Source organism: Curcuma longa, chromosome 11 (genome assembly GCF_044706935.1).
Source record: "Curcuma longa cultivar G26 ecotype Majalengka, Jawa Barat chromosome 11, ITB_CL_G26_1.1, whole genome shotgun sequence".
NCBI classification, from domain to species: Eukaryota; Viridiplantae; Streptophyta; class Magnoliopsida; order Zingiberales; family Zingiberaceae; genus Curcuma; species Curcuma longa.
The window spans coordinates 27,788,198-27,801,707 of NC_133871.1; the positions used below are offsets into that span (position 1 = coordinate 27,788,198).

General features: G+C 36.3%; 2 protein-coding genes across 2 annotated transcripts; both read left to right on the forward strand.

Moving 5' to 3' along the window:
* The first annotated feature begins 256 nt into the window (after positions 1 to 256).
* LOC141837501 (pre-mRNA-processing protein 40A-like) lies at positions 257 to 6,683 on the forward strand. Its single transcript, XM_074724885.1, has 11 exons — positions 257 to 565; positions 640 to 732; positions 812 to 900; positions 3,400 to 3,455; positions 3,544 to 3,624; positions 3,795 to 3,863; positions 3,944 to 4,270; positions 4,351 to 4,533; positions 4,635 to 4,711; positions 4,963 to 5,032; positions 6,666 to 6,683. The coding sequence occupies exons 5-11, from the start codon at positions 3,592 to 3,594 to the stop codon at positions 6,681 to 6,683; spliced, it is 777 nt and encodes a 258-aa protein (XP_074580986.1). The 5' UTR covers positions 257 to 565; positions 640 to 732; positions 812 to 900; positions 3,400 to 3,455; positions 3,544 to 3,591.
* On the forward strand, positions 6,669 to 8,222 carry LOC141838361 (uncharacterized). Its single transcript, XM_074725812.1, has 5 exons — positions 6,669 to 6,814; positions 7,214 to 7,321; positions 7,410 to 7,529; positions 7,696 to 7,869; positions 7,978 to 8,222. Exons 1-5 carry the CDS (start codon positions 6,722 to 6,724, stop codon positions 8,077 to 8,079), a joined length of 597 nt encoding a protein of 198 aa, XP_074581913.1. The 5' UTR covers positions 6,669 to 6,721; the 3' UTR covers positions 8,080 to 8,222.
* Positions 8,223 to 13,510: the final 5,288 nt, after the last annotated feature.

The following is a 13,510-nucleotide window of genomic DNA, read 5'->3' on the forward strand; positions in this document are numbered from 1 at the left end:
TTAATTAATAAAATCCTAAGTTATATAAAAGGGTTAATTAGTTGATGGAATTAATTCATCATATCCTAGTTTATTTAATAGAAAATAGGGTTAATGGTTAATAGGTTTCAGGGTTAAGGGATTGTTGGCTTATTGGATCCTAAACCTAAAACCCAGATCGGTTTGTGGAGAAACCTAAAGCGCCGGAAACCCTCTCCTCATCGCGATTTTTCTCCTCCTCTCCTCGCTGCCGCCGCCTCTCCATCGTCGCCAGCCGACGCCGCCGACAGCCGAGGCCGCCTCTCCTTCCTCGCTAGCAGTACACCATCGCCTCTCGCCCAGTGGACGCCGCCACTTAGCCACCGACCGAAGACGCCGCCGCGTGCCCCCTGCTGCTACCGGGAGAAGGAGCCGCGCGTCTCCTTCCCTCACGAACCCAGGAAGCGCCGCCCCCTCTTCTCTTCTTCTTCCCTTCCTCGCGTTCCTCCTCCTCTGCTCGCTCAGCCACCAATCGAAGCCACCGTCCTAAAGACGCCGACGCCGCCTGCTTGCTCCCGACTGCATAGGACATCGCCGGACCGGAGAGGTAAAGGGAAAGTTAGCCGGGTTTCGTGGATTTCTTCGGTCTTGGCCTTGGATTTTGATTCTCTGTTCCCACAGCTCGTGAGGAGGTTGATTGGTTGCGGTTTCGGGATCGGCTCAAGAACGAAGAAAGGGGGACAGATTTAGGGCTTTAAGACTTTAGATATTGAGGTAAGATCTTATTGAGATGGTTGGATCCTTACGCTTTGTTTGGTCTCGGTATGATGGAGTTGCCGGTTTCTGTGAACAGAACAGTGAGCTTAGGAACCTGAGGAAGGTGGCAGCTTTGGATTTTCGGAACCGAAGCTTGATTAGGCCTTTATTGGGCTTCAATTAGAGGTAAGGAGGTGAGTATAGTTACTGTTTGATTTGATTTTGGTTTAGGTTAGTACTGATTGCTTAAACGTGTCATGATCTTAATTGACCTTAACTTGAGGTTAGGTTATGGATTAGGTTGATCAATTACTGATTTTTGATTAGGTTAAATGTGATTAATCATGTCGTTTAGGTTTCGTTGTGGGTAGTTGATGATCAAGATCCAATTTGATCATTAACGATTAAGGTAGGAGTTGATAATCCGTTAATTTGAATTTATCAACTAATATAGGAGAAAGGTTGATAGGGGTTTAGTTGGAGTATAGTATAGGATTTAATACTATAATTTGATGCCGTAAATTGTTACAGAATTGTTGTACTCAGTGTTGTGCTATCATTGATTTTTGCATGACCTTGATTGGTGGTCCTATATTTTCTGAGGGTTCTAGTTGTCTACGATCGTCTGATCAGGTGGGTACCCTGTATCTGGTCAATACAGGTCTATTTTCTCGTGCATGTATTGTGGTTTACTTATCTAGTTGATACTTTTGTTAATCGCTGCTTGATACTTGATGGTTGACCTTATGATGATCTATATTCACTATGCTGATACTCTTGTCATCTATAGCCTTTACCCTGTTGATGCTGACGTGATTCATCGCTTGATACCTGTTGAATAACCTCTGATCGACCTACCTACTATAGAACAACCTTAACCATTATTTTATTGATTTTGTGGGTACACCTGTGCTTGGTCAGCACAGATCGTCTTTTCATAGTGCATGTTCATCTTGTTACTATTTTATATCTTTTGTTGCCTTCCTGTTATTTGACGTAGTTCTTTAGATAATACCTTTGATATCCCTGCCCTCTTCCTTCTTCCCCCTCTCGCCCCATTCTCGTTGCAGCCCCGCGAAGAAGAGCGAGGATAAAAGCTACGACGAATCCATTCTCTACCTAACGATTTCTTTGGCCTCGAACAGGTATTTTTTTTCTTTGAATTGCTTGCTCGTGATCCTTGAAAACCCTACGCCGTTCTGACAAGTAGTATAGCGATGACCGTGGAGGCGCCCTAATGGAAAGCGTGGTGCTCGCTCTTTTACCCTCGTCCACTTTTCTTATCGAGCTCATGTATTTCTATTTCTCATACTCAATTATAACGGTTGAAAATTTCACGGCGAGATAGATTCTTGAGGACATTTTTGTTTCTCGGTGGCATGGGCATGTCCGGACTACTTATGGAAGTTTTGATCTCCTGCGATCTTAATCATTTTAGGATAGATAATTGTGAGATTATTGAATAATTTGTCACATCGAAAACTAAAGGTTGATATTTGTGGATTTTATGGAGAATTAGTTATTTTCATTTTAGGCCTTAATACTGTGTATTTTCTTCATTACCTAATCTTCGTCCTATTAGCACGTACCTTCGTGTTCAGTACATGGATTGGATGACAACGACTTGTTCTGTTGAAAGATCATGTATGTTACACACTTGCAGCATATTGTGATTAATGTGTCTGGTTAATTGTACAATGAGATCAAAGGAGAAATTTTCTACCTTTTATTATTATAATTGTTGACCTACAGGAAAACTTGTATTCACAGTTTTTTTTTCTAGATGTACCCATCACACTGACAGTGCTTAAAAACTCCATGTTTGGTGATAAAGCTCCTTTATTCTTTGTGAAACAATTTCATGTAGAGAAGTACTGCTTAACTGGGAACAATTATTTAACACTAGTATCAATATCAAAGTGATGTGCTTAGCTTCTGCAGTTTAATAGATATCTATTATAGAAAAGGTCGATTATTTAGTATGATTTTCTGAGGTCATATCAATCAGAATATTTGCATCTGTATGAACTGCAGAAGCATTGGGTTCCATCTCACTCAGGTGTTAGATCAGTGATTATTTTCTTTATTTTAAGATGCAATTTCAGATTAGTTTGACAACAAAAGTTATGTTTACATCCAATTGAATGCTCCATTACCTTGTATACCCTGATCCATTTTAAATTGATATTTGCAATGAATCTGGTCGAGGCTTCAAATTCGTTTGAAGAATGCATTCTTCTTATGTACCGAGAGGCCAGAAATTTAATTAGACCAAACATATCAGTAATGGGCTAATCCTTTGTAAGGGCATGTAAAGAGATAAAGGCATGGCACCAGTTTTTTAAGGAGTTGGATCTGAATTATCCATATATAGTGATAAAATGCCAAAATGTGGTAATAAACATTTATTTTCTTTCATCATGCTTACTCGCAAAATCCCTAGCATCGGGTTAAAGTAAGCGGGTAATAATTCATTTTTTGAGTGTTTCTTTTCATCATTATGTTGGTTGATTCCATACTTCTGAAGTTGAACTTAGTAGCTGCTTGTCCATATTTACTTCATGATTTTTGGAAAGTAGGTGTTTTACATAGTCAACTTGATTTGGACCTTAGGTTCTATGTCTGAGTTGTCCTTTTGTAGGGTGACAATCATGGATCTTTTAATTCAAATTACTTTCATTGCAGTACCTTGTATTAACTTGTGAAATCAGCAGGTTCTTGGAACTTAATGGGTATAACAGGTTAGTAGATTTGGTAGGATCCTTTCTGTCTTCTCATGTCATTTTTTCAAACACGGTAGATTTTGATGGTTTTTATTTTGATATTCAGCTGTTGTTCAAGGATAATTGCCACTCAAATCAGGAATCACAGAAGAGAATGACTAGCAATCCACAATCTTCAGGGGCACAGGTACATGTTCCACACGTCTTTGCTCCTATTTTGTGTTGTTTTACTTGTTTCATCTTTCACTTCCTTGGTGGGAGGCCTATTATGTGCCTTGATGTCTCTCTAGTTATTTTATTTTGTTTCAATTTTCTCAATATTGCAACATGATAATCATGTCTCATGCTATTTTATAGCCCCTTAGACCTCCAGTAGTGGGTTCTGCTGGTCCACCACCAAATTTTGGTGCCTCCATGCCTGTTCAAGTAAGTCTGCTTCATTTTTTGCATTTTCCCCTTTATTTGTTTATTTGTACTGTGATCAAGTTGTCATGTGAATATTGCAGTATAGAACAATGGTTCCAGCCCCACAATTTGTCCCAGCTGCCTCTCAGCAATTCAGGCCTGTTGCCCAAGGAATGCCAGGGCCAAATATTGCCATGCCTGCTGGCCAAACTCAAATGCCTCATTTTTCTCAGTCAACACAGCAATTGCCTCCAATATCAGGCCAACCAGGTCAAGTGCCACCATCATCCCAAGCAATTCCAATGCCATATGTTCAAGCAAGTAGACCTATGTCATCTGGGCCGCTGCCACCTCAACAAAATGCTCAAGTGCCAAATAATGTGCCTAATCTTCCAAGTGCAGCAATGCCCCTTTCTTCATCATACACGGTAAGGTCCCAAAGCTACAAAGAAAAGCTAGCATACCTTCATGTTGATCTATTGTTTGATGTTACAGTATTGGATTGCAGTTTGCAACATCTTATGTTCAGGCACCAAATACCATAAATGCTCCAGTTCAATATCAAGCAGCAACACAGGTGACCCCTTCGGGAACACAAACCTGGACAACGCCTGGAACTCAGAGTGTACCTCTCGTCACACCTTTGCATCAGACTGCACAGCAACCTTTGGCTACCGCTGTGACTGTTTCGGTAAGATTTTTTTAAATTTTTTTTTTTTTTGCATTTGTTAATTCTGCTTAGATGAAAATTTTACAGTCTCCTGGCTTAACCTTATACCTCTGATGAAAAAGGCACAAACTGTACAATCAAATTCTACAGAACAGGCCTCTTCTGACTGGCAAGAGCACACTGCTGCTGATGGAAAAAGGTGTGGACTGAGTAATTATGCTTATTTTATGTTTTCTTTTCATGAAGTTACTATTTCTAGTCATGATTACTATTGCTACTTACATTAAAGTTATTTAGAGTTAAAATACTTTCATCGATGTATGCCAATGTTCCACTAAAATGTTGGTGGTGTGTTATTGTCTCATATTAGTACATGGTATTCTTTGTCCTTTCATTAGTTTTGTACATTATTCCTTTTTGTTATGAGTCATCATTTTTTTGTCTTTTTAGATACTATTATAATAAGAAGACTAGGCAATCTGTCTGGGAGAAGCCCCTTGAATTGATGACTCCTATTGAGGTAAGTCATTTTATGAAACACTGATATTCTTGTTAATTTTGGTACGTGTTTGACACATGCAACACCTTTTCAGTGTGCTATAAGTATGTAACATCTAGTTGTTGTGGCCAACCAGAAAAATTTATATAAAAGATCTATCGCTAAGGTTGTCTTTTTATGTGCGAGGTTTGCTAAACACAACATCCTCGCTTTAACTCTTTTGTAGTGTATCTGGTTTATCATGTTTGCCTTGGTATAAAAAGTTTAACATGGTCATGCCGATTAAGTAACTTGATTAGTTTTAAAGTTTATCACAAGTCCTCGCTTCAAAATTCTCACGCAAAGGTATCTTCCCTACATGGTCATTTTCTGCAGTATTTGTTGGTGCATCTCTTATCATACATCTGCCAATAACAAGTTGATCGTACTGTAATTAGCCAAGTTGATGTATATGATAGATGATATGGTTCGTGCTCTCCAAATTTAGTTTGGGCTGCGCTGACCCTTCTTTTTTCTTACCTCTAAATTTGCAGGCATAGGGTTGGGTTTCTAACAAGTTCTCCGCTGTTTGGGTAGAGTTCCTCAGAAACTCTTGGTGTCCTTTTATCGTGTTTGTAGTGTGGTTTCATCCTCTTGGTGTTATATTAATGTTCATGATGTGATTCTTTACTGTTGTAGTTGCTTAGATTACTGTTGAATTTATTTCATGCTATTGGTGCAATCTGTTGTTTCTCTGTTGTTGATTTAACATTGTTGATGTTCCTCTATAATATTTCCAACTCGGTTTTAGCGTATTGGTGTTATGTTAATGATTTGTAGTCTGGTTACATATTTTGATGTTCATATATAGTGTTTTCTTGTGTGGTTTTATGTTGTTGGTGCCCTCTTATTGGCTATGTATACCTATGTAACTGTTCTCATGATATATATTACACAGAGCAAGCAAATTGCTTAGTAAAGAATTTCCCTAATTGTATTAGGGAATGCCATGAAACTGTCAATCATGCTCAAATGAAAAAGTCCAGGGTTATGTTAACCCCTATAATCAGTGTAAGAGAAAATCTCAAAAACCATTGTTAACCATAAATATCAGTAATTGTATAATGCTTCATTATGAGCAATATAGTTCTAAATCAAGTTGATGGCAGGATACAATCCGCATAGCTAACCTCTTGTAATTTTAGACTTATGGTTTGCTGTTGTATAACACCATAAAAACAAGGTCTTTACTATTTGTTATACCATTTTCATCTGCATTTTCTTCTCACGTGCTTTATTTGTTTTTTTTTCAATTACATTACTAAGTTTTTGTTAGCTAAAAGGATAGGTTAGTGTAAAATTCCCAGTTTGTTTATCTAATGCGACTACAATTTCTTATTTAACAGTGCCAACCATTGCTTTAGTGAAAAGTCACTCTAGTTTGGATATCTTATTCATATATTGTTCTTCCAATTAGCAATCATTTCTGTCAATTACATTATGAAATCATTTATGCAATATCTTGCATTTTATTGTGAATCCTCATTTGTGTTTATGCCATATTATAGGACTAAATTTCATTGTGTTCTCAGCTGAATATGCTTCAGTCATTTAAAGAGGCTTTCTATATATTTTTTTATCTTTTTTGTACTTTACATATGCTTTTGATTTGCAGGGAAATATGCTGATCTAGTAACAAGAGTGACAAACTTCCATTGCGAGGACAAAGGCATGATGGTCTTGGCTGGTGATGTTTTTGATGTCCCTATTAGGAAGGATATCGTCCAACGTGTTGTGAGATGGCAGCTTGCTAAGAGGCAGCAGGTATCATATGATTCTCAAGCTTGGAGATTTGTTGCATGTTTAATTTTATGTATCTTCAACTTTGTAGTATGTTATCTGTGGTGAACTTAGTATTCCTTCTCCAGTGATTTGATTTCCATAGGGTACACTTGTTTTGTATTTATTATTGTAATTGATTATGTGAAGCAGGGAGAAGACAATTGTTGATTTATAATATATGTTGCATATGCCTACTATATTTCACAACTTTAAATGTATTTCATGTTGTATCATTGTTTGTTCACCTGAAGCCCACAAACTTTCTCATTTCTTGCCTATCATCACCAGAGATGTAATCAAATTGGTTTTTAGTTATGTAACATTCTGTAGAGCTAGTCTTCCATTTCTTTTGCCCATCATTGCTCATCATGTGCTTCACAGGGTACACATTCAACAAAAACTATTAGCGAAGTAAGTGGGACTGGTAGAAAAGCATACCCACAAAAAGGAACTGGAAGGGCAAGGCATGGTTCTTTGCGTGCACCTCAGGTGTATACTGTGTTTCTTGAAAATGCTTCTATGGAATTTTTTCTTCATTCTAAGAATGCTTTATCTAACAACATGTACTTTTTCACAGTTTAGGCATGGTGCCACCATGCATGGACCTAAACCACGAAGTCATGCTATCAAGCTGCAAAAGAAGGTTCGGCGATTGGGATTAAAAATTGCTCTATCTGCTCGAACAGCTGAAGGCAAGGTTAGTCTGTGTCCTACTTTTTCACCTCCTTTATTACCTTGCCTTTTGCTTGGACTTGTGAAGGTCATCTGTGAAGTGCACTTTTTGTTCTAAACTAAATTTAATGTCTACATACTCTCTTGTGAATTAATTAATAGTCACGGAACATGTTTGGTGATTTCAACAGCTTATTGTTTTTGAGGATCTGGAAGTCCCAACCCACAAGACGAAGAACATTGTGAATTATGTTGCCCAACTGGAAAACACAAGGAAGGTTTTATTGGTCGATGGTGGTCCCATCGATGACAAGCTTAAGTTGGCAACAAGAAATCTGCAATATGTCAATGTATTACCTTCGATTGTAAGTAGCAACCAATGAAGGGACTGATACACAAGCTGTATCAGAATTTTGCTATCCTTTTTTCTGATTCAGTTGTTTAAATTATGCAAATGTTCCATGATCATGCAGGGCTTGAATGTCTACAGTATCTTATTGCATGACACGCTCGTAATGACCCAAGATGCCGTAAGCAGGATCGTTGAGCGGATGAACACTCCCATTAATCGCTGATGCAGTTGTAACTGAAATGAAAAAAATGTTTATTTGATGCTCTGACTAATCAGCTGTCAAATCAAGCAAAGATTCATGTTGTTTAACCTTTTTGTTTTATCCATGACAAATAGCTAATAAAGGCAGAGACGATTTTAGTTGTATGTTTTTTATTCAAAAAAATGTGTCAAGCTTATGAAAAACAAAAGATTGGACAAAATTGCCTTATGTTTGAAGTCTATCCTAGGAAATGTACGAAAGATCACCATCGGGTCATGTTCTCCACTCATCAGTATGTTCTCTGTCTGTCGGGCTGCAACTTTGTCATATGTTGTGTTCTCTGCTTTCTAAGCTGGGTTGACAGTGTCGATGTTGATGATAGCGGATGGATATCCATATTTTTTATATTTTAAGTATTCATTTAAACAATAAATTTAGATAGTTTGAATAGTTGTAATATAAATGGTAGTGCTTGTGTGCATCAACAATTTTAATTAAATTTAAATTCAGTATAAACTGAGCATTGGCCGAATTATTGAACGAATAAAGCATCCGTTTGATCATTCTCGATGAGGAGGATGCTAACGATAGGAGAGAGCAACATTGTGGAAGCCATGGGATTACAGCTGCTTGTAGAGCAGAAGAGCCTTTACCTTTTGGAGAGTAATTGGAGTTATTAATGAGAAAACAAAGATGCTACCTACCACGGTAATTTAATTAATAATCTAATTAGTTAAGATGAATTTTATACAAATAATCATTTTTCTAAAATAATTTAGTCCAATTTAATTCATCGGCCCTTCCCTTCCGTTTTTGCTATTTCTATTACTTTAGGACCCCTCATTGAACGCCTATAAAATCGGGCCGGCCCAGCCCTAAGTTGGTAGTCTGGCACTCTCCAAAGACGAAGGAGAACAGTGGTGTTGCGGCGTGCGATGGCGAGCACAGGTGCGGCGGTGCCGTTCTGGAGAGCGGCAGGGATGACTTACATTAGCTACTCCAACATCTGCGCCTCCCTCGTGAGGTCCTGCCTCAAGGAGCCCCACCGATCGAATGCGAACAATCGGGAAAAGGTCCACTTCGCCATCTCCAAGTGGTCCAACGGCAAGCCTGAAACTCCTAGTGAGTCTCCCCTATCTCTTCTGATCCCCGCTGTTGAACTTCTATACCCTACGCTTCATCGTTCTGATCGGATCTGCATAAATATAATTCGTTAATGTCTCGCCATAGCTTGGATATGTTTAATTAGGGTTTTTGATCCATAAGAGAAGCTGTGACTTTGTCTTTAATTAATATGGTAATACGACTTCCAGAAATGATACGGTTAGGTTAGAGATCAGGCGATTGGTTTCCTGTAGCTGAAACCTATCGTTTTTTATCGGAACTCCGTTGTTCAAACAAGAATTTTAGTGTGAATCCCCCAACATGGGTTTTGTCGGTATTTCTAATCATGTTCTAAGAATATTTTTCGTGCCTTTTTACAATTCTTCATCTTGTAATAATCTTGTTTTTGCACAGTATACTTTTTCTGGAGATGTGTCTGACTTATCCAAGTCTACATGAAAATTTTTTTTTCTCTTCAAGAGCAACACTCATAACTTTAGTATCCTAAAGATATATTGTGTTCCTCTAAGCAAATTGTGTCCGACTGATATGACACCCTAGATGTCTGCACCAAGTCATCATCAAAATTTAATTTCTTGGTTACGGTTGTGTCAATGTCTCAAACCAGCCTCCCATTGTACTAATATTCATTGAATTTCAATGTCTTTCGCTCCCATTCTTTGCATATTGCCTCTAGTCTCTTCCCTTTTCTCACCTTAACCTTTTTTGTTATGGCCAAAGCTTTGTACCTAGAAAATTTGACATCTTCCAATAAACTTACCTTCAATCTTAGTCTATACAACTTAGCTCGATTTAGTAACTGCCCTTAATTGCTCTTGCTCAATGTAATTAGTGGACATTTTCTCAAATATGGAATAAAATTTCTCTTCGCCATTAACCAATATATACAATTGTTTCATTCGTTACCTCCTGTAGGTTCGCTTTTATTCTCATGCTAACAAGGAGTATATTTACAAAAAACACATAAATGAGGCTCCACAACCACAAGCGACACATTGATGAATTTTACACCTCAGTCATCATTTCAATTTTGTTGGCAACCTTTCCACTAGTTGATGTTTTTCCATGTGCAGTTTGCACAAACAACTACTGAGATGTATTTCATTAGTGTCATCATTATTTATGAACGATTCTGCCATCTCTCAATTAAGCTATGAGTTGTAGCCTCACTACCCATCATATGATTGACCTTTCCTGTAGTCAAAGTCTCAGGTACTGGTTCATTTCTTTATCTCCCATTTGTTATTCTGCTTGTTTTATAACAATTTTTATGTTTGCTATGTGAGAGCATTAAGGAGTGGTCAATGGGTCCTTCATCTTCTAGTGTCAATGGGCCCTTCATCTTCTACTTTGTTTTAAAAAAGAGGAATTGAATCCTCCATCATACTTATATGGCCAGTGAGACATTCATTTTAATTGTTTTGTTCTAGTATAACTTGTTCGAGTCTTATCATAAAACCTGGAACCGTCTCTTCCAATGCAAATAGAAGAAACACACATATGCAAACATTATAGTAAAGCAGTATAAGAGAAACATAGCATATTCCAACATCTTGCATGGAGTGAATCTAACTTTTATACGACTATGAAAATAAAAAACGTCTATATCATACAAGGGACCAGATGTCTTAAGATCACAGGATTACCCTTTGTGGCTAATGTTGTGGTCTTGTTTTGTCTTCTTGCATGCCATTTTTTATTCAAGTTTTGTCCATCAAGTAGTTGAAACTGATGCTCGTTTAATCAAACTACCTTGTAATCATAGTGGATGCCTGACATCCTATGTTGGAGAGATCCTTGATTCTCCATTAGTGTGTAAAAGCTTTTAGAAAAATTAAGCATCAGACACCTAGATCCTTACTTTTCTTGAAAATTTGTATTACAGCCAAGTAATATAGTTTTAAGCTAATGAACCTTTATATTTTCTAAAATTGTGGTGGTAATTATGCTCATAAAATTTAAAATTATAGCTTATTTTCTTCCATGACTAAGATCTGCATTAAACTACTCTGATAAACAAATAATTTCATGGTCCAGAATATGAGCTTGAAGCATGAATAGGATTTAGTTGATTGGTTCAGCCACAGCTGAAGGTCTTACTTCAGCATGGTGTATTAGCAATGTTTATCTATGTGGTGATTTGTCAAGTAAATTTCTTTTTGTTTGTTTGGACATTGAAGTAAGCTTAACATTTTTGTGTAATTAGTTATTGTAATTGATGAATGTTTACACAGTAATTACAGAGATCTAATTGCTATAAATAGTGGCTTGCATGTGATGCAATGATGATAGCTGATGTTACACCGATAGTGTAAGATAGCCAAATTGCATGCTTCCATATGCCTGATGGAATCATCCATGCAAAAGATAGCATGTATTATGCTTTCAATAACGAGCCACTAGTTTAGCCATAGTTGCCATAGAATCTTGGCAAGTTGTTGAGGAAGATAGTGATTTATAGACGACTAATATATTATATAATGCACAAGTAAAATTAGTTTGTGTTCAAAGTACGAGGAATAAATTTTAAATGGTGTTTGCTGATTCTTAGATTTGTGCTTCATTGACCAATACCAAATAGCAGCCTCATGTTTGTTACTGTATTAAGATAGGTTGAGAAAGATGAAACTGAACATAAGGTTGAACTTCTGGAAACTGAATCTCAGATTATAAGGTTGTTGGCAGAACCAGCGGAGTAGCACTTACTGGGCTTTTGTATTTTCAGTTTTCAGTGTCTAAAAAAATAAATTGTCATTAAAATTAAAAGGAAAAAATAAATATGTATCAAATCATTTACCTCTGACAAACTTAAATGTGTTGAATCAAAAAGCAATTGTAATTATTTATTTTGTTTATCTTTCACTTTTAAATTTTATTTTCTAACAAATGAAATAAGTTGTAAGTAAATTTTCTGAACCAAATAAAGCTTAATCCTTTCTAATTTTAATTTATACATGCATTTGGGGCGCAAGTCCAATTGCTGTAGGACTAACTGGATTTAGAAGTCAAATCTGATCTGGGACTGCTTTTAGTAAATGATACAGTTAAAAAACCATGACTGCTAGAACTGTTCACTGATAAATGTTAACTGTTGTAGATTTTTCTTACAAAGCCATTCTCATTGTGAATTAGTTACAGATTCTCTCTAAAAATCACAATCTTGTTCTTGTTCTTATTCTTATTATTTTTAATTTTATTTTAAATTTCCTCGATCTTTGTTGAATGCTTCATATCTGCAATTTCTGGTTTTCAAAATTCCATTTTCTTTTTAACACCCACATGCTTTGATATTTGGTTCGTTATTTTTCTACTGATGTGTGTATTTGCTTAACAGCCATTCGATCTGATTCAGCAACAGAATGAGAGGCAAAGCTTTTATGAGTCCAATAAGCTATCGGTTCCTGAATTCTCTTCAAATTTCTTAATGGTTTTCTTTTGTCATGCCACCGTTAACATGGTTATGGTTAGATATTTCCGCATGCAGTGAATAATGTTCCATTGGAAGTTGCTACATTTAAAACCAAGACTATGGTGACGAATCAGGCTTTGAGTTTTAGGCATGATTTGATACCCAAAAACATGTGTGTGCCTTGTCTTGTTCTAATGTTGCAGCCAATCAATAAAAATTAGTTATTTGCTTGCTTGTTAAATATGTATGCTCTCTTCAGCATTCTTTTTTGTCCTTTTTTAGTTAAAAATTTGATCCTTTCTTACATCAGGTGTTATTCTCAAGTAATTTGTTATTAAAGATATAGATCAGTTATCAAATTAATTGAATTTTTTTTATTAATAATATAGGAAGTCGATTTTTAAATTTATTGTTCTTAATTTGCGGAGTAACCGTTTATTAATTATAATGTATTAATCAATTATTGATAGTTTAGTTTAATGGAATTTTAAATTTTATAATTGCGATTGAATAAGTTGATGTTTTAAAAAAAATAATACATGAATTGATTAAATTGAATTTTAGATTTTATAATTGAGATCAACGAATTTTTGTTTTAAAAAAATAAAATTTTAGATTAATTGAATTAAACTTCTAAAATAAATCGACTGTGATATATGAAATTACAGGTGCAACGTCCCAGTGTCTGTGTCTTTGCCAGCCAACACTTCTCATTAATTAACAAAGAAAACGAAAAAGAGGAAACGAGGTTGTTGATAAAATTGGGCAAAATTGTAGCAGCAATTTTAGGAAATGTATTGACTCATCAAAAGTAACAATAATATTTATGGTCATTTTGTTTAGTTGTCTTTTTATGCCTCACCCTATGATCCAATCTCGCAGTATATCGATTTATCATCCATTTCAAAATATTTGCGT

What these genes read in the sequence shown, in the direction of transcription:
- LOC141837501 (XM_074724885.1), top strand. Translation starts at nt 3,592, where the DNA reads ATGACTAGCAATCCACAATCTTCAGGGGCACAG. An exon ending in CACAATCTTCAGGGGCACAG is followed by an intron (nt 3,625 to 3,794) that starts GTACATGTTCCA and finishes GCTATTTTATAG; the next exon opens with CCCCTTAGACCTCCAGTAGT. An exon ending in CTACCGCTGTGACTGTTTCG is followed by an intron (nt 4,534 to 4,634) that starts GTAAGATTTTTT and finishes CTGATGAAAAAG; the next exon opens with GCACAAACTGTACAATCAAA.
- LOC141838361 (XM_074725812.1), top strand. Translation starts at nt 6,722, where the DNA reads ATGATGGTCTTGGCTGGTGATGTTTTTGATGTCCCTATTAGGAAGGAT. An exon ending in CTCGAACAGCTGAAGGCAAG is followed by an intron (nt 7,530 to 7,695) that starts GTTAGTCTGTGT and finishes TGATTTCAACAG; the next exon opens with CTTATTGTTTTTGAGGATCT. An exon ending in TCAATGTATTACCTTCGATT is followed by an intron (nt 7,870 to 7,977) that starts GTAAGTAGCAAC and finishes ATGATCATGCAG; the next exon opens with GGCTTGAATGTCTACAGTAT.